This window comes from Lepisosteus platostomus, chromosome 3 (genome assembly GCF_059453375.1).
Source record: "Lepisosteus platostomus isolate fLepPlt1 chromosome 3, fLepPlt1.hap1, whole genome shotgun sequence".
In the NCBI taxonomy this organism is placed as follows: Eukaryota; Metazoa; Chordata; class Actinopteri; order Semionotiformes; family Lepisosteidae; genus Lepisosteus; species Lepisosteus platostomus.
Genome location: NC_142613.1, coordinates 20,324,869 through 20,344,610, shown reverse-complemented (window position 1 = coordinate 20,344,610; position 19,742 = coordinate 20,324,869). Strand labels below are relative to the sequence as shown.

The window sequence follows — 19,742 nt, the reverse complement described above, 5'->3', positions numbered from 1 at the left end:
GGAAACTACACAAAACACAAAGTCTAGGACAAACCTATGGTTAGTTATCAAGTTCAAATTAGTAGCAAACCGTTATTTGCAGAACAATGCAAAAGTAGAACCACATTTTGGGCAGGGTAACTACACTAGAGATAACCACAGTGGTTGTCTCAGCTTTGGAAGCATGGGCTGAAGACTATTTCAGCATGAAGTGATGTTTATGATTGCATTAAGTCCATTTGTGTCTTGATTTAGCATTTTAAAAAAGACAGCTAAGGGAGGCCTTTTCTCATCACAATCATCTGTACAAACAATTCTGCAAGTTATAAGTAGGAGGCATTAAGTAGGAACAGGAACCTTTAAGATAATTACAGTAATGTAAGAAACAAACTACAAAACTAACATAAGAAATTATTTAGACAAAATTTTAAACATAGATTGTAAATGTTAGTCATGGATTTCCACATGTAAATTTAGTGACATTTTAAGTCAATATTTCTAATCAAACCTTGAGTGCTCAGCCTGAACACTTTAAAATGTATTTACTATGGGTAATATAATGTCAAAAAATACAAAGAAAACTCAAAAACTAAATATATCGAGAGCGTGATGTTTTCACTCTACTAAAGTAAATCTAAATTACCTCAGGCACACAAAATTACTTTGAAAAGTTACCCAATTTGTTAAATGGCTTCTATGCACAAAAGTAGTAGATCAGATGGTGATCTACTATTTTTAGATTGTGGAATAAATACACCAGTCTCTGTAAGATTCCTCAGTCAGGTACTGAATTTCAAGCTAAGATTTAACAATGAAGAACAAGGAGCTTTCTAAACATCTTTATTCAGGGAATAAGCTAAAGTAAGGCAGACATGAGGATGTTTATAAAACAGTTTCAAAGACACTGAATATCCTTTTGAGCATGGTGAAGTCCATTATTAAGAAGTGAAAGGTGAATTGTGCCACCAAGACACTACCTAGATCAGGCTGACTCTCCAAACTCAGCAACCAGGCAAGGAGGAAACGTGTTAGGGTTGCCACTGTTAGGCCAACCCAACTCTGATAAAGCTACAGAGGTGTAATGGTGAAAAAATGTCCCTGAGTCAACAATATCCCAATTTCTCCACAAAGGTGGCCAGTATCTATCTATCAATGACCTAATTGATTAATCAAACTCAGGGTCGGGGGGGATCTCAGCAAGCAACAGGCACAAGGCAGGGCACACCCTGGATGGGATCATTCGTCACAGGACAGACACAAACACACACTCACACCATGGGCAATTTTACAACAAGCCAATTAAGCTACCGGTATGTCTCTTCGTTAAAACTGGAAACACCCAGATGAAACTGGAGCACACGTGAACATGGCAAGAATATACAAACTCCACATAGATAGCACCACGGGTCCGGAATTGAACCCAGCTGGGTCAAAGCTGGGCCAACACTTAAAAATTTCTGTCTATTAAAGATCCCAAGCCAACTTGACAGAGGTTGAGTACGTTTGCAGTGAAGAACAGCTGAAAATTACACCATCTCAGTGGGCAAAGGTGGTAGAGACTTAACCAAGAGGACTCACTGCTGCAACTGCTGCCAAAGATTTTTCACCACTGACTCAAAGGGTTAATATAGTAATTATTAGGTGATAAAATTTTAATTTTTGTTGGCCTTTACATTTTTCACCTGTAAATGACTAGTTTGACCATTCTCATTTTTATTGAAAATATTCACTTTTGAAAATGTAAATACCTCATTTATCATTCATCAAAAAGGTACAGCATTGGGTATAAAATACTTTTGCAAGGCACCATATCCTGCCTGATGAAATACTCAAAATATACTTGACATTATGGGATGTTACAGCTATGTACTTCTGACCCATCTACAGTAAATCATGACATCAAGCATGCTTTGAAAGTGGAAGTATTGGGCATTTTCATGTAATTGTTTTGGACTGGCTGTTGTACTTCTTCAGCTAAATGTAAAAAAGCATTAGTATTTCAACCACTTAATTGAAGTCTGCTTTTTTGGTGGTGTCCTCCTGGGAAAGTTTGGATTAGTGCAGGAGTTAGGTGTAGGGCTAGGGCTTGAATAAGGGTTAAGGATGAGGCTGCTGATCATTCTCACACTTAAAAGCTACACCTTATTAAACGTGCTAAAATATTAATATTATTCACATAGCAGAAGACGTGCATTCCCAGTCTGATGTTCATGTCTATTTTCTAGAATTGACAGCGTGACCATGCGCTGTTTATATAATCAGAATATTCAAATATCTAAAATGAGGTAAGTTAAAGATACTGTATATGTAAAGCAATTCTTAGTGTAGACATTGAAAGAATATAGGGAAATATATAAATATCGAGGTTCACAAATCCATGTCTCTTTTTTTACTTTCTATATTTTCACCATACAAATAGTGAATTCTATAGACAGAAATATTACTTACTTACCTTTTTCTAGTATTCTAAGAACAGAATAATTATTTAACATGGACAGAATAGGGAATACAGTACTTTCTAGTTATCACAGGAAACCTGGAAGATCATATTACATGTTGCATTAAATCATTGCAACCAATTCTCAAATTAGATTTTTTATTGATGTTCCATGAAACATGTAACAACAGAAAATCAGTTGTTACAGAAATACCGCAAACAGTAGGAACACCTACAGTACATGTATTATTGTAAACCAAAACCTTTGTGGTGGTTTCATACAGAATACTGCATAACTATTGTTAATCAGAAAAGTAGTATATTTTCATTGTGAACATAACGGAAAAGAGAAACACCATTGTACAAAACAGGTAATGATATAAATGTATTACTTTATAACAGAAATGGAGAGCATGTTTAATTACATGAATAAGAAGAATCATGATGACAATGATCATGACAATAATAATGCTGTGGCTTTTTGTACTCTCAGAAGATAATATCAGCCATATATTTCCGTTTTCCTTTTTAACACTTCCTGTGTACAAAACCTGGACAAACTCATCCTTCTGCTTTATTTCAAAGGTGCACACTAGAGCTTCAATATGTATAGAAAGAGATATGTGGATCTACATTTCACAAGATGATTACCTGTGGTTGTGCATAAACGTATAAACTAGATACAAATTAGATAAAAATGTAACATTCAACATTAAAAAATCAGATGTACCATGTGTAAAATATAATGCTGGCAAGATTGAAGGCTTTTCATGTGGTTTGAAACCCTGGATTCTGTTTGATCCTCTGGGTTTTGTAACTATTAACTCAGAGAAAATGAAATTCTTACAGGAAAACACATACTGTACATACAGACTCCTAATCATATGCCTGAGTCATTGATGTGCAATTCTGTAACATACAGTATGTATGGCTCTGTGGTGGAGATGTATTATATTAAAACATCAGTCCAGAATGAAAGACAGAAGTAGATACAAGCTGGAATGCCATAGCTGTTCAATGCCATTGACCATTTTCTCTCAATGAAGGATGCCTATTTCTCTGGCTAAGCCAGATAGCACCCACAAGTGTTCTTGGTCCTTGCATGTGATTCTCTCTTGGCATTCCAGAAAACAGTTTCTATTTCTTTGTCCTGGGGAATTCTCTGATTTAAAATTCTTCTCCTCGATGCTGCGACCGGTTATGAACTTACCAAAGTGTAGATCATACTGGATGGGGAGAGACAAAGAAAAACAAATATCTGTAAGTCCACAATATTTGCAAATGGCTTAAATGAAGACATAATTGAAAAGTTGTTTAGAAGCCTTTTGAATAAACTCTGATAACTTCAATACACATTTATGAACACATCTGTTTTACAAGAAAAACAGATTGGCATTATTTCTTATGTGTTATGTACAGTATGTGGTAATTATGACACCACTAAACTAGAATTAATGACATTTTACACCATTATGAATAGATCACCAGCAATACATTGTTGTAGGATTGTGCTTTTTCCGAATACATTTTAAGTTTCCCAAATTGCATCTGATAACTGTTTATATATCTGCTATCAACCCTTGTGCTAGCAGATGGAGGAAGACGATTGTGAATGCTCTCCTCCAATCCTGCTCTAACAATGCTTTTATTCCTGCTAGTAATTGAATGGAAATGATGATTGCAGTGTTATTTGTGTGAATGTGCTTCATTGCAAGCTCACGGATGTCTGACAGACTTGATGTTGTTGTTGCATATCAAGCTGAAGACACCCAGTCTAACTCAAGCCCACACGATGCTGACCGTACTCATTTAATTGTGCGCATTGTCAATCACTGAATGAAATAATGCCATTTAAAAAAATCATTATTGGAACATTTGAAGAGGTGGGATATTCATATTAATACAAGAACTAAACATTGTATGTTGAGTTTATGCTTGTTCTAATGCTTGATAAATCATTAAGATAATAGACATATGCTGGTATGTTTTTAACACTGTGTGAAAAACACTGATAGGCCTACAGTAGCTCTGGCAGATTCTCACAGACTCACTAGAACTTGCATTATACTATAAATGAGACTACCCTGGTTAGCAGTGTTAAGGAATAAAAAGAAAAGTGAATATCATTAACTCTGTAATGCAGATGCTCACACATCTAGAACTAGAGTCTGTAATATTGCTTTTGCCAAGATTATTATACAGGGATTTGACAGAAGAAAATTAGAGCCTGCCACTGAGGATGAGCTAATGAGTCTGAAGGCTTATGTTGCCTTCATAAACAATAGAAATACAACTTAATTAGTGTTTTTTACTGCACTACCACATATGGTGCCAAGAACAGTTTGCCATTAGACTATTGCCATTAATCTTCATTCTTCCTTTGTTCCCCTCTGTGGGTGAAGATTTCTAGACATCAGATGAAAACAACAAAACATATTCAGACAATGCTGATGTCTCTATTAATAGATTGTAGTTAGCTTCAAAATCAGAAAATTACAGCTGGTACAGCTGCAGGTCTGACATGATGCAGTTTCTTCCACATTTATTGACCATCTACACCAAATGCTCTTACACAGAAAACATGAACACGCTGATGTGGCTTTTCAGACAGAAACTAGAGCCTAAATTACATCTTACATATTCTTCACCATAACAACTTTACAATCATTGTGCCGGACATACTGTATATCCAGGACCTGTATTTAGACTGCTGAAGAGCAAATATGTCTTCGATTTATTCAAAACTAAAGCCACTATTTAGAAGGTTTTATCTATATGCTGATGATTAATGAGAAAAAGTCAAATCACAGATTTAATACACATTCTGTAGCCATGCGAGATCTATTATGTACAGACTACACATAACCTTGCTTTATACAGAATGATTAAATGATTATGAAAATAACAAGTTGTACAGTATGTAAAGTAGCCAGCTGAAGCCCTGCCCAATTCTGACAAGCTACAGTATTTGTCAGTGTCCACTGGCACTGAATACTTCTCTATGCCCAGTATCAAGTGTATGCCAATATACTGTACCTGCTAAGTTTTAAACTAAGACATTCAAAGCTGTCTAACCTTGGTCTTTGGGGCAGAATAAAAACACTAATCTTCACTTTCGTTAAACAATTTGCAAGCACACCCTGCAGCACATGTATCTAAATTGAACTTGCCAGCTTCTTCTTGTTTCATCAAGGACTGTTTGTTTTCATTCTGGCGTATACCAGTAGGTCTGGTAAATAATAATCAACAATGTAGAAAATGCATGGACAACTGAGTAATACCAGTGTAGGATATATTTTCAGATCATATTCACTCCCATGGCCTATTTAAAGGAGGAGTAATTTATAAAAAGTTCAACAGCTTCATTCAAATGTTTTGAAACCACTGAGGCGACAAGATTTCTTGCGACAAAAGCGCCAAACAGACACTGAAGAAGCATAAAGGTCATCTTAAAAAAACTCCCCCCGGGAGAGTATTTTACATCTTCAAAGTGCTAAGATAATATAATAAATACTCTTGTTTTTTGCCAATGGATGCATAGAAAAATATCTTGTGCTGTTTTTTAATGAGGTCTACACTGGAGATTTACACATACTTTGATATTACAGGAGAAACTACTGTCAAATAAATTGTAAACTGATGTCAGGCTCCGTTCAATTTAAAATGAAGCGATATTTTTGGCCATATCAATGAGTGATTCCCATTGTTACAAAACAGCAATGCTTGATAATGAAAAGCAAAAAAAAAGTTCCCTGATTGTGAAGTAAAAAAAGGTAGGTTGTGTTTGCCATGTACTCTGCACAAAACATTTACCTTTGTATACATTTTATATTTCTCTTGTAGTTACTGAACCTGTGAGAAAGTTGATCATGTTCGTTTGCTCTCAGCAGCAGGTTTTTAACAATAACTTACAATTACTTTGTTGTTGAAAGCAAATATCCTTGCATTCAGAGTTAAAAAAACCCAAAATGTAGATAAACAGAAATGAAAAATAGTAAAAGCAGTGTGAAGTCTCTACAATTTTAAATTCCCTGTTTGTTTAGAAGTCCAATTATGTCTTGTAAAATGTCTACATGATTAATGTTCCACATCTACAAGATTTTAAATCTCCAATTAAAATTGGAGCAGACAATAGACAATAGAGCGGACAATAAAATGGGCGCAGACAACCCATGTACTGTATATTTAGGTGGATGCTGCACATTGGTGGTGGTGGAGGGGAGTCCCCATTACTTGTAAAGCGCTTTGAGTGGAGTCCAAAAAGTGTAAGCAATTATTACTATATTTAAGAGTTGCGGATTTCACAAGAGCGCTTTTTTTCTGTAAGTCCTTTTGTATGAAACAAGACAAAAATGAAACATCCTTCAAAACAAGAGCTGCATAGGACAGAAAAATTACTTTTAAAATCACAATTGTTTACGCACACACCTGAAGAATGAAGTATGAGTCAAGCATGTTTGACATGACATGCTCCTAGCAACTACATGGATAAGATTATACATTTCAGCAAACATAATCAGATTTAGCTACACTAAGTACAACACAACAAGCCCTAAAATCACTGTAAATCAAAATTTAAATCTAAAGTAAGTTTTCTGAATCCTTTTTGAGATAAATACCATGAATCATTCATTTAATTTTGAATTGTTCAGTATCAGATGCCTCTTTGTCTTTGTTTTAGACTCCGCCACTAACCCAACATTCACAGACATGCAACACAATTCAGAATAAAAATATATATATATTTAGAAACAGGAAAAATTAAATTGCACATTGGTCATGTGATAGGAATCAAGTAGTACAGAATAAACCTACCAGTACAGATAGTAGAAGAAGGAAAGCACATAAAAAGCCATCTTGCACCAGGCTTCTTTTTGACAAAACTTCAGTGTATCCCCATTCATCACTGAAGCAGGATCGTATAATAACTCAGGACTGTCTGTGGGGCTGTGAAAGTACCTGCCAGAAAGCATCAGGACAGTGGAGGGAAGGTTATCTAAAGGTATTTGTTTGGGTTTCATATGTGTTTTTTATTACCTGTTTTTAAAATGTAATTCTGCATGCCAATCTCAAGATGTCACCACAGCCTTGTGATCAAGTCCTATAATGAGTCATCATTACATAATCCTTCTATTTAACAACACTGTTGGTAACTACGAGCATTTATTTACCCTCTACATCCTAGTGGATTTTCACAGTTATACAGGATTGTAAATTGGTGTTTATATATTTATGTTTATTTTTAATAATAATATTAGTAATAAATCTCGCTTAACCTCACAGCAACCATCTAGACCAGACACTTTCCGCTTCAACAGAATCTGCTGCATCATCTGCAAATATACAGTATATCCAATACAATGCACATTCAAAGCCCCTCTGGACAATTCCCTGTCACCCAGAGGACATCATGTATATCCAGCAACCTCATTTACTGCATCTCATGCAGAAAATGCCCAGCCATTTACATCGGTGATACAGAAAGATGGTCTCTAAAGCCCATGATCTTTTCACATCTTTCTGTATGCATCCTCTCACAATGGTTTCAGGACTCTGACACAAGTAAATGAGAACAATAATTGATTGAGAAACAAATCCAGTCAGTACGTTAGGAAAACATACTGACAAAAAGAGACTGGGAGATGGATCTATTTTTTTTTCAAAGGTGTGATGGTGACAAACTAGTATTTTGAGAAAAAGTCATTTTCATTCTGTCCACATTGTTACTTTGTCTAGAATTCTAGTCTCTCCTTATTGCTTTCTACCACATAGTGCTACTGAAACATGGCCTTTAACTTTGCCTGTGTTTATGCGTCATATTGACATGGCAGAACACTTCAACTAAGTATTTTTGAGAACCCTAACTCTTGAAAATTGAAACTGGCAATCTGAGATTAATACTATGACTTTATATATGAGACCCAGAGACATAGACATTTAAAAAAATATCTCATTAGAACCTTGCAAAAATTATCTAGTTAATTTTCAAAAGATTGACAGTAAAAAAATAAAGCATTCACTGCAATATTTTATCAACATTTAAAGGTTTTATGTTTTTTATTTTAAAAGCTCACAACAATTCAGGTTTTGTCCTTTTGCTGTTCCTGATTGGAATTCCAGATTTTGCTTAAGTATTTTATTTTCATATATTTTTTTTCTTTTTTAAGTGTTCCTGAAACACTTCATGTTCCCTTGTGAAATGTAAGGTTTTAATGTAAGGACTAATGATTTTAACATTATATTAGTAATGTGTGGCCTTGCTTGGTCTTGTAATTGATTCATATCTACAGTATAATGATATACTGTATGAAAACTCTCATACTGTTGAGCTGAAAAAAGATTATATAGCACTTGATAAGTATTGTCATGTATAAAATAGACTGCAGTGGAATATGAATTCTAAAATCACCTTAAGATGTTAGCCCTGGGCTCCACTTGAACATAAGTTAAAGACACCTCATACTGTACATGGAATGACCAGCTCTGTACTTCTTGTGTTGTCTTACGTATAGTATATCTTATTCAAGTTCATACGAGCATCCAGGTATTAAATCCAAATACTATTTCTCAGCATCATGCAGTGTCTATGTATTAGTCAAAGGGGTCAGGTGATGTACAGGGTATATATTAGCAGTCCTGTACAAGGTTAAAAGTTAAAGTTGAAATTGATTTTTTTTGCATTTAAAGTGAAAACCGTACTTTAATACTAGTGCAATAAACCATTTTGTGTAAGGTGTACAATTTTATACTCACATTATTATATTCACCAGTGGCCTAAGTGATGTAAAAGTTCTGAGTTTATAAGTTAAACTTTACATAACCAGAAACTTTGAGTTTGGTGTGCATTTGCCTTGTCTGTTACCTCAGTTAACATCATATCATGTTTTTGTTTCCTGTCTTTTAAGGCATACAAGGCTGCAGTAAGCAACATCTAGAGCTGAAAGTGCGAGAATTGTTGCAACAAACTGAAGGACACAACTCATCCGAACTAGAAATTGGTTCTTCAGCTGAAAAATGTTCCAATTAATACTCTGATTATTTTATGTGGCCCTGCCTGATCTAAACATGCATTGAAAATGTTCTGAAGCACTCTTGTAAAAAATATCTTTGACTGAATGATGATGGCACAGCATATTTGTGTAGTTCCTACCTCCATGTATTGTAGAAGAGAAGGGGAATGTTCAAGCCTACAGTCAACCATTCCTGAGCACACAGGAACATGATACAGAATAGGCCATGGATAGAATATTCTGGCAGCACCAGCTAGGGAGAAGAAAGAGACACAACTATTATGTTTCAAAGTGACATGAATGCATACGTTTCTATAATACTTTATTTTCTGATTTTAGTACATTGCGTATCTTCACAGGTACTCTGTAAGGACACCAGTCTGTCTTAAAGCACATTCATTTTTGAGGTTTATATAAAATTACATAAAATCAGTTCATGTACTATAGCTTGAGTTAATGTACCCTTACATGCAAAGTACTGTATGTATTATATTTCAACATATTCCAGTCATAACAAAAATGAAAAAGCATGTGAATGCTTTAGGTTTTCCAGACTGAGGAATGTATAAAACTAAATGGAAAACTGAAGGGTCAAAACAGGTTGGCACCCTGTTTGAAAATGACTTCCTTAAGGTCGACCACGAGTTGTAATGGGATTTCCATAGACCAGGGTCAGATGCACATTTTTCCCCATCACTCTGAGCTTAACAAAGGGATTACCAGAATGGACTGGCATAAGAGCATTTTATTAGCCATATACAATTTCTTGCACTTGGAATTTGTCTTTTCACATTCCCCAGCTTGCTCTCCATGAGACACACAGGCACACAGATGGGGAGAGAGAAGCTTGGGGTCAGAGTGCAGGATGACATTGTGACACAGTTTCTTAGAAGTCAAATGAAGGTGTCTAGAAGTAATAAAATGACCTACTACAGTACACAGTAAAATTAGAAGTAAGAGTGGTGTATAATGTTTTGATGTTTTTTTGCTGTTTTGCTCTTATCAGGATGTGTTTGCATTGGGCATTGGGCAGCAGTTGTTTGTTTTACTTGATATACTTTTGAATATGGGTAGTTATTTGCATGTCCCTCTAAGTAAATTAAATTATATAAGGGCTTGTTGTGCTCTCATAATGGTATTGTTAAATTACTTCACACACAGACAAAAACAGCAGAACCAAACATCAAGACAGATAATTGCAAAACCAGTCTTTTTTTCAGTTCCCATTAACATTTCTGCTAAAACAAGCTTCAGTAATTCTAGATAATGGACTAAAACTCCATTTTCATTAACCATAAAAATAAAATTAATCTTATCTTTTCTAAGACAGCTAGACTACATCATAGGAGTACTGCATATGAGGCTGTAGATAATTTTCAATGGGACTTTTTTCACCATGTTTGATTTAATTCCTTTAACAATAACAAATACATTAAATAATTTGCTTTGGCATTTCAGCCTTGGCATTACTTTTAACATGTAAATACAGAAACAAAACATTACTAAAATATTTATTTTGAAAGACATAGCCTTTGTTCAAAGGGTGATTAGAAACCTCAAATAGTGAAAATAATCATTAGGTTAGGAGATTAGGTTTGATTGTGCGTTTATAATTTTAAACAGATGTCTCAGATTGTCTTATTAAATCCATTTAGCGGTTGTAAAGCCATATTCATAAACTGGAAGGTTTCTGGGATGACTGCCAGAAATGAGCCATAATTGATTGTATAACCTGAGGGGTACTCTCAATCTAAGTAACTCAGGGCCATAGGCTTTTTACATTATTTTTAACATGACCCTGTAGCTCAAAGAGAATCTCTCAGAACAAAATTAGATTCGTCTGCAACATCACCACCCCCTTCTGACAGACCCATATGAGAATGGGAAAGTCTGACATTGAAGACCAACTTTCCCCCTGGTTATCACTGTATGATAGCATTAACATAGTTAAGGAAAGCCATGCTCACTTCAGCTTTAAAAAGGGCAGAAATAAAATGTTTCATTAATTAAAACAACCTACTGTATGTCTGGTCATTACAGAACAAGATTAGATAATTTCATGTATTGATCAAAATAGTGTTGTTTATTTGTAGTTGTAGGTGTAAATTAGTAGTATTACCTTGAAAAAGGCCAGGGTAACATCTTCAACAACATGGCTGGGCAACTTTTTCCATGTTTCCATTTTTTCAAAGTTTTAATCGGGGTTTAAAAGGAGATATAGTTAAAAACAACACCTAAAACTGGAAATCGTATAAATATATCCCAACATTTGCCTTTTATTGCTTCACCATGAAGATGAAGACAGTAAACACCATAATTTAGTAACATTGTCAATTACTATTCCCCGATCAAAAAGCATATATATATAAAATATAAATACATACAATAATGGGTATTCTTACTACCTACACTCGGAACTTGCCCACTTTTTATTTCATTTGCCAGCTGTTTGGCCGGCCCAGAGAAATATTTTCACATACTGTAATAACATAATAAGAACATAATAAGAGGTCCATCACTACAAAAATACCAAGGTGATTCACTGGGTAATTTTTCAGACTTTGTATACTAAAATGTAAAAAGGGGAAGATAAGGGTTATGTGAGAGGTGTTATTAAATATAACCAGTATATCTTTGTTAGTTTTCCAGAATACATCTATGCTTAACTCGTCGTTCTTCATTACCAATAAATAAAAGTTACAAGTTGCATCCATAAATTTAGCAAAAGGGGTGGGCACCATTGTTGGGCTAAAATAGTGAAATGCCTTATTACAAGACCTATTAAGGTCATAGCTTAAGGCTGGTCAAGGAACAATAATAACAGAGTTATTTTGGCCATTAACGGGCTTCAATGAGACATCAAAAGGTTTAATAGGTTACAATTGATTTAAATTGTGACATTTAAGCCTCATCTAGCTGGAGAATATGCTCTGTGGAACCTTTAAATATTTTATTATCTACTGAGAGCACTAGTTTAGCTCACTGCAGCACATTTAATTCTATGCATCTTCTCCTCCTCCTTCTGACTAATGGCTATTATTCGCAGGCAGCTTCTTTCTTTTTCTTAGACATCTCACATATTACAGTCCCCAATTACTGCCACTTTGCTTTAATTATATAGCATTCATTTGGGACATTCAATACGGGAACATTACAGAGGAGTTGTGAGGACGTCTGGGACTTCTCTTGTAAAATGCAAACTGATGCCATACAAGTTTGTCCCTTTCTGAAAAACATATAAACAGAAAGAAAAATGCAAAAACAAAAATAATATTTTATCCATAAGGAAATTTTAATCACTATTCAATTTAGTAATCCGAATAGTTGATGAAAGAACATCAACATATTCTGTATAGAAAATTATATATAAAAGAATTATGTTAAAATACCAAAAACATTTAATCGGAGCAGACATTATGCCAATAAAGAAATTTTGCCTTTGCTAAAGAAGTGAAAATATACTTCTTTTGTATTTTTTCATTGATTTTCATTTTTTCAGTGATGACTCAGTTCTGTTTTTATTTTACCCTCTAAAAGTGTAAGATAGGGCTGCTTGGGCAATAGGATCCTATGCAGGACTCAAGACAAGAGAATGACACTAAGCAGATACGCTAGGCAAAAACAAAAACCAGGAGGCAGGCGAGTAGGTCGGCACACAGAGAGACAAGCAGGAAGCAACACTAGGCAAAATCGAATCCAGGAAGCAGGCGAGAAGATCAGAACACGGAAGCACAAACGAGGAAGCAGCAATCCAAATCACAAGACGAAACCGAAGACTAAGAGAGGCAGACTAGGAGATCGAAAACCGGAGAGACGCAAGAGGTAACCGCGCACTAGGGAGCTTGAAGAGAATCCGCAATAGTGAGCGGGGAAGTGAGGAAAAAGGAGAACTAAAATAGAGACGGGAGAGAAAGGTGATTGGCGTTTACTTGCGGCGTGAGCTTGTTTTACAGGGTGTGCGCGTGGGAATGCAAGAAGGAAGAGCGGCGCGAGTGGAATGCGTAACAGTACCCCCCCCCACAGGGTCGGCTCCTGACGACCGGATAGCCGGCACGGGATGGGTGTGAAGGAAGTCTCGAATAAGGTTTTGGTCCAGGATATCCACTTCAGAAACCCAGGAACGTTCCTCTGGACCATAACCCTCCCAGTCAATCAAAAACTGGCGGATACCTCTACGCCATCGGGTGTCCAAGATCTTATGCACAGTATAGGTGGGAAAGCCATCCATCAGTTGGGGAGGAGGTGGGCAAGGTTGCCGAGCAGAAAGTGGGGATCTGTGGTAAGGCTTCAAGAGGAAAACATGGAAGCAGGCTCGTACGTATTCTGTTGGGGTGAATCCTGAGGGTGGGGGGGAGGGATTAGGCGGTAAGAAACAGGGGTAACACGGGATAGAATTCTGAAAGGGCCAATGAAGCGAGGACCCAGCTTACGGGAAGGTTGCTGGAGTGGAATATTCTTGGATGACAACCAGACGAATTGGCCTCGACGTAAACGGGGAAAGGGGCGTCGGAGTCTATCAGCAGAAGTTTTCTGTCTCCTGGAGGTCTAAAGCAGAGCAGTCCTGGCCTTCTTCCAGGGTTCCGGGAGGGAAGAAAAATATGCCCGAACAGCAGGGACATCAGAGTCGGGAATAGTGTCGGGGAAGAGCGAGGGTTGATAGCCCAGTGAACAGAGGAACGGAGACATATTAGTGGAGGAGGTATATAGAGAATTGTGGGCATATTCAGCCCAGGGGAGAAGGGAAGCCCAGTTATCATGGGCAGCAGAGACATAGGACCTGAGGTAAGTCAGCAGGTCCTGGTTAATCCTCTCCGCCTGACCATTGGCTTCGGGGTGGTAACCAGAAGTGAGGGAGGAGGATGCTCCTAAGGTCTGGCAGAAAGCCTTCCAAAATTTAGATATAAACTGCGGACCCCTGTCAGAAACAATATCCTTTGGAATGCCATGGAGGCGGAAAACATGTTGGACAAAAAGGTCTGCCATCTCCCGGGCTGATGGGAGAGCTGGAAGAGGAACAAAATGCGCAGCTTTAGAGAAACGGTCGATGACCACCATGATTGTAGTTTTACCATGGCTTTTCGGGAGATCCGTCAGGAAGTCGACCGAGAGATGAGACCATGGCCGTGAAGGAATGGGAAGAGGTTGTAAGAGACCAGCCCTCTTCTGCCGAGGGGTCTTGCTCCTAGCACAGGTGGGGCAGGCTCGTACGTATTCTGTTACATCAGACTTTAGGGAAGGCCACCAGAAGTCCCTGGAAATGAATTCGATGGAACGACGGGTGCCAGAGTGAGCAGCGAAGCGGGAGTCATGGCCCTATTGAAGAACTGCGGAGCGCACTGAATCAGGAACAAAGAGTCGGTCTGGGGGGCACTGGGGAGGAACTGTGAGGTTCCAGAGAGCCCGTCTCACCTTGTCTTCGATGTCCCAATGTACAGCTGCGAGGAACCTGTCAGGCGGCACGATGGGCACTGGAGGGTCTTCGGAGTCCATGGGGTCGTGAATGCGGGAAAGGGCATCAGCTTTGATATTCTTGGAGCCTGGAGTATAGGTAATGAAAAAACGGAACCTGGAGAAGAAAAGGGACCACCTAGCCTGGCGGGGGTTGAGGTGCTCCAAGGAGGGAAAGTCCAATGGGAGATATGTGAGGTGGCCCTGGAAAGCAGAAGACAAGCCCTGGCAAAGCTGGTGGATAAGAGCCTCTTCCAGGGGACTTGGGAGGCCAGGAGGCAGAATTCCATGGCATTATCTTGAAAAGAACGGGAACCCTGGGTGAGAGAGGTGAGTCGGGAGATGGCAATATGGTGGGAGTGGAGCTGACCAAAAATGGACTGCATGGCAGCAGCGAACCGGTTGACATCAGCAGTCACGGGGAGATTCCGAGCGAGGAGGGAGGTAGCCCAGTCCAGGGCTCGACTGGAGAGGTGGGAGACCATGAAGGCAATCTTCTCTCTGTCAGAGGGAAAACAGTCTGGTCGAAGGTGGAAGGCCATCCAGCACTGGGTTAAAACATTCTGAAGCTTTGCTGGGTCACCCTCAAATTTCTCCAGGGTGGGAGGGGGCAAGGGGCAAGCAGCAGCAGCCAGGGGAGGGACAGGCACGGGAGCCACTGGAGGGGGTGGTGGCCGGGTGGTGTGGTCCACTAGGCGTTGAACTGCAGAGGTCAGTTGCAGAAGAGCCTGGGACTGCTGTTGCAAAAAGGTGGTGGTGGAGATCTGGTCCGCTGGATCCATGTAGGCTCACTATTCTGTAAGATAGGGCTGCTTGGGCAATAGGATCCTATGCAGGACTCAAGACAAGAGAATGACACTAAGCAGATACGCTAGGCAAAAACGAAAACCAGGAGGCAGGCGAGTAGGTCGGCACACAGAGAGACAAGCAGGAAGCAACAATTCAAAAACACTAGGCAAAATCGAATCCAGGAAGCAGGCGAGAAGATCAGAACACGGAAGCACAAACGAGGAAGCAGCAATCCAAATCACAAGACGAAACTGAAAACGAGAGGCAGACTAGGAGATCGAAAACCGGAGAGACGCAAGAGGTAGCCGCGCACTAGGGAAGAGATTCGAAGAGAATCCGCAATAGTGAGCGGGGAAGTGAGGAAAAAGGAGAACTAAAATAGAGATGGGAGAGAAAGGTGATTGGCGTTTACTTGCAGCGTGAGCTTGTTTTACAGGGTGTGCGTGTGGGAATGCAAGAAGGAAGAGCGGCGCGAGTGGAATGCGTAACAAAAAGTGCCGCTGTGACATGACATGCTGTAGTATAAACTGCAGATCGACTCAGAGAAGCAATTTGACAGTATTGGCAATGTTAACTGAAAGCAAAATTGTTTTGAAATATTTCTGTAAAATAAATTGCAATGCAAAATTAGATAAATTAATTTTAAATAATTAATTTATAAAACTTTATGCTAAATTAGTGCAGGGCTGTAAACTTTAAGGATATAAGAATGGTTACAAACAAGGGGAGGCAAGTTGACCCAACTCAACCATTTGGTAGTTAGTAGTTCATTGATCAATGGACATTATACAGCCGTTTCCTGAAAGAAGTCATGTTGGTGATATGAATTCAACAAAATGGGTGGTTAGCTTGGTCCCACAACTCTCTAGGCAAAGAAGTGACCCTAGTTTCACATGCACTTTTAATTAATTTCCACTTGTGCTCTCTGCTTTGTATAACTGTCTTGAATGTCCCCCATTCAAAGGGACATTCTGAAGTGCAAGCAGTCAGATCTTTCTGCTGAGTCTGAGGTGAATGCATTGGTCTAAAAACTTCATACTAATTATATAATTATAGTCTGTGAAATCTGTGATAAGCAGATGTTGTTCTGTGCAGAAGGGTCAGTTATTCAACTAAATATTTTTTTCAAAAAAGTAGTAATCCTTTTAGTAGTCGTAAGCAGGGAAAACAAAGTTGAATTGAAAGGAATTGAAGTTATTGACAAGTCAAATGCATGTTTCCAATATTTACCTCCTTTCTTTGATTAATAGAACTTTTATTTGCTGTTGTTATGTGATGTCTTAGTTCTTTGCATTAATAAGCAGGTTTTCTGTCTTGTGACACTGGAGTGTTATTATTTTAGATCGTACACTGCATTCCTTTTGATTTAATTAATATTTCCGAACATTTCTCATTTGTTTCTAGATGTATTGTATTATGTAAAAATGGATTTCCCAATATTTAAATGTCACTTCAAAATACATTACTCTTTTAAGTCAAAACAATGGGCAATTCAAGGAATATATGCAGAGCCGTTTCTCTATGTCTGAAGCAACTAACATGGACAAACATCTTTACTCATTTTAATTAGGACTAAACCAGTTGCAATAAATTAAATTCTTATGAATGCATCAAAAGAGAAGAGAGGATAAAAAGACACACAGACAGAAAAAAGAAGCAAGATTAGAAGCAACCTGGATGTGAGAAAGTTTCCTTACTCATACTATAGATGTGACTACAGAACTTGCAGGTAATTTGAGTACTAGAAAGATCAACTTTGGACCTCAGGTAAGGGACTTACTGTATTGTTATATATTTTTTGAAAAACTGATTTCCTATTCGTGGTATCCACTAGGCTAAAATAATTATTTCCTTTAGTAGCAGGTTCTCATTTGTCCAAACATCCGTTTTAGATCATGATTATTAAAACCACAGTAGAACCTTTTATTTCATAAGGCTCCAGTTCTCTTTCCCATTATATGGCAACTGTTTCTCAGTTGCTGGGTAGAGTTCTATGTTTCCGTGTATGTAAAAAGTAGGACTTTGATGATCACAGTGTGCACAGTTATCTGTACAAAGCAGTAGTCGAAATGTTCTGTCTTGTACTATAATTAATAAATGTTTGTCCCTTTTATGTTTGCTACCTAGCTATTCCTTTGTTACCATGTTTGCAGGAGAACAAAGAAAACATCTGCCACATGATGCTGAGTTATCAGTTATTATTATACAGAGGTATAATTGCTCAATTTTCTACATTAAAAAATCAATTAAAAATCAATATATTTCCTTGTGTCAGGACCTTTTAATTAATTTGATAGATTTCCTTATTTATAATTATTCCCCCCTACCGCAACCCATCACAATCGCATTTATGTTAGACAAGAAATAACTAAGCGAAGATATTACTGTATGTAAATATTAAGGCAATACCCTACAGCAAGCAGTTAATTTTGAAATGGCTATTTAACAAGTTCAGAATCGGTAGAGTAAAGGAAAGTCACAGAGCTTGTGTATATCCCTCTGTACAGTGTGTCAATTCCAGCAGAACCAGTAGATTTAGGCAGACAGAAGTATATCACAACACTGCAATCTAATTCTTTAAAACATCCTGAAACACAGATTTTGCAGAATAATGTTCTCCACCCTGTCATATCATTTTAACCATAACTCATTTTGATATTTTATATCTTACCAGCAAGGATTTTCTTTTGCTTCAATTTTAGATCAAAGAGAACCTCTAGTCTCTAGCTACCATGTATTTTACACAAATCCCAACCTATATCAAGAGTAATACATTTTTGGAATTATTTTCTTTTAAAGCAGACTTAAGCCTCATGGACAGTCATAAAGTGAAACATTTTTCAAGAGCCTTATTAAAATTAAAAGCATCCCAGCCTGCATTTCCAAAGCTATCTGAGATCAATTAATGAAAATAAGAAATAATAGTAACTTGCATGTTTCATATATTTTTAAATTAAGAAGAAATAAATAAATATACAGTATATCTCCATCCTTTTATTAACAGTACAGTTGCATAATAAATTTAAAGTAATCCAGAACATGGATTATATTGCATATTGTTTAGGGTCTAAGATCTGTGTATGCTCCACAGAATACAAAATACAATTATACATTACTCAATTTACTTTGTTTTATAAGTATGAAATCATTTAACTTTAAATTTATTGAAGAATCTTTAATGTAAAATGAATTGCAGATTCTCTTATCCTGATCTTTCCTATAATTCTTCCACTAAGTCTTCAAAATAGAAATCACATGACTGCTATAAAGAATGACATTCCTGTGCTATATCTTGGATGAGCAACAGGCACAAAAGAAGATACAGCATACATCAACCGAAAAGCTTGAAAGTCTACATTGCTACATTGTAATTGAGCTGCAAGGCAGGTGAAGATCAAATAATTCTAAAATCTGAAACAATGAGAAGCATTTAATCACATAGGTTATATGGATATCTCTCTGCTAGATGCCATGACACTCTATTTGAAAAAAAAGCTGTGAGTCCGGCCCTGTTCATGGAGGGCACAAAGGGACCTGTGCAGCAACTCTATTTGGATTTCAGTGCAGCAGAGAGGCAACTTTGTGCATCAGGGGTGTGAGGAGATCACTGAGGTAGGCACTGTTCCAGGCTGTCACGGATGTCAGAAGGGACAAACCGTGGAATGGCAGGAGAGCGGAAAAAGACCCTATGCGTAGCGGCAGGACGGCATTAGCCTGGGCTCAGTAGTTCAGGAAATGCAGTATAGAAACCTATGCCCACAGGCCACGGACAGAGCAGCAACTTGATGCTAGGCAGGTCTCAGGACATCCGAACGTCAATGTTGAGCGAAGAGGAATGAGTGACCCAGAAATATATATCCCCAGACAAAGAAGACACCGGAAGGTCAGCAAAGCACAGGAAACTAGGGACAAAACAAAGTAGGAGCCCCCCTTCATGGGTAGATCCTGACGCCCAACAAATAAATGAGCTGCACTGCACTGGGGGGAGGAAAAACCTAATTTAACTGAAAGGAAACCTCTGGGAGTCCACAGCTGAGAGTGATATCCAGCAATGAGGATAGGAGAGCCAGCTTAACATT

General features: G+C 37.8%; 1 protein-coding gene and 1 long non-coding RNA gene across 6 annotated transcripts in view; one reads left to right on the top strand and one right to left on the bottom strand.

Moving 5' to 3' along the window:
- Positions 1-2,558: 2,558 nt before the first annotated feature.
- The window catches only part of cnih3 (cornichon family AMPA receptor auxiliary protein 3), a 56,439-nt gene continuing 39,255 nt past the window's right edge, over positions 2,559-19,742 (bottom strand). For 2 of the 5 annotated variants that reach the window (XM_088624869.1, XM_088624870.1), the window contains exons 4-6: positions 9,567-9,679; positions 7,232-7,375; positions 3,482-3,642 (exon numbers count right to left, since the gene is read on the bottom strand). In XM_088624869.1, the coding sequence (XP_088480995.1) occupies positions 3,615-3,642; positions 7,232-7,375; positions 9,567-9,679 (285 nt within the window). In that variant the 3' untranslated portion in view covers positions 3,482-3,614. Of the gene's footprint in view, positions 3,643-7,231; positions 7,376-9,566; positions 9,680-19,742 lie in introns of all 5 variants that reach the window. The other 3 variants (XM_088624871.1, XM_088624872.1, XM_088624873.1) reach the window with 2 other exon arrangements.
- Positions 12,964-13,593, top strand: LOC148674595 (uncharacterized). Its single transcript, XR_015935583.1, has 2 exons — positions 12,964-13,073; positions 13,142-13,593. It is a non-coding gene; the product is annotated as an uncharacterized LOC148674595 (long non-coding RNA).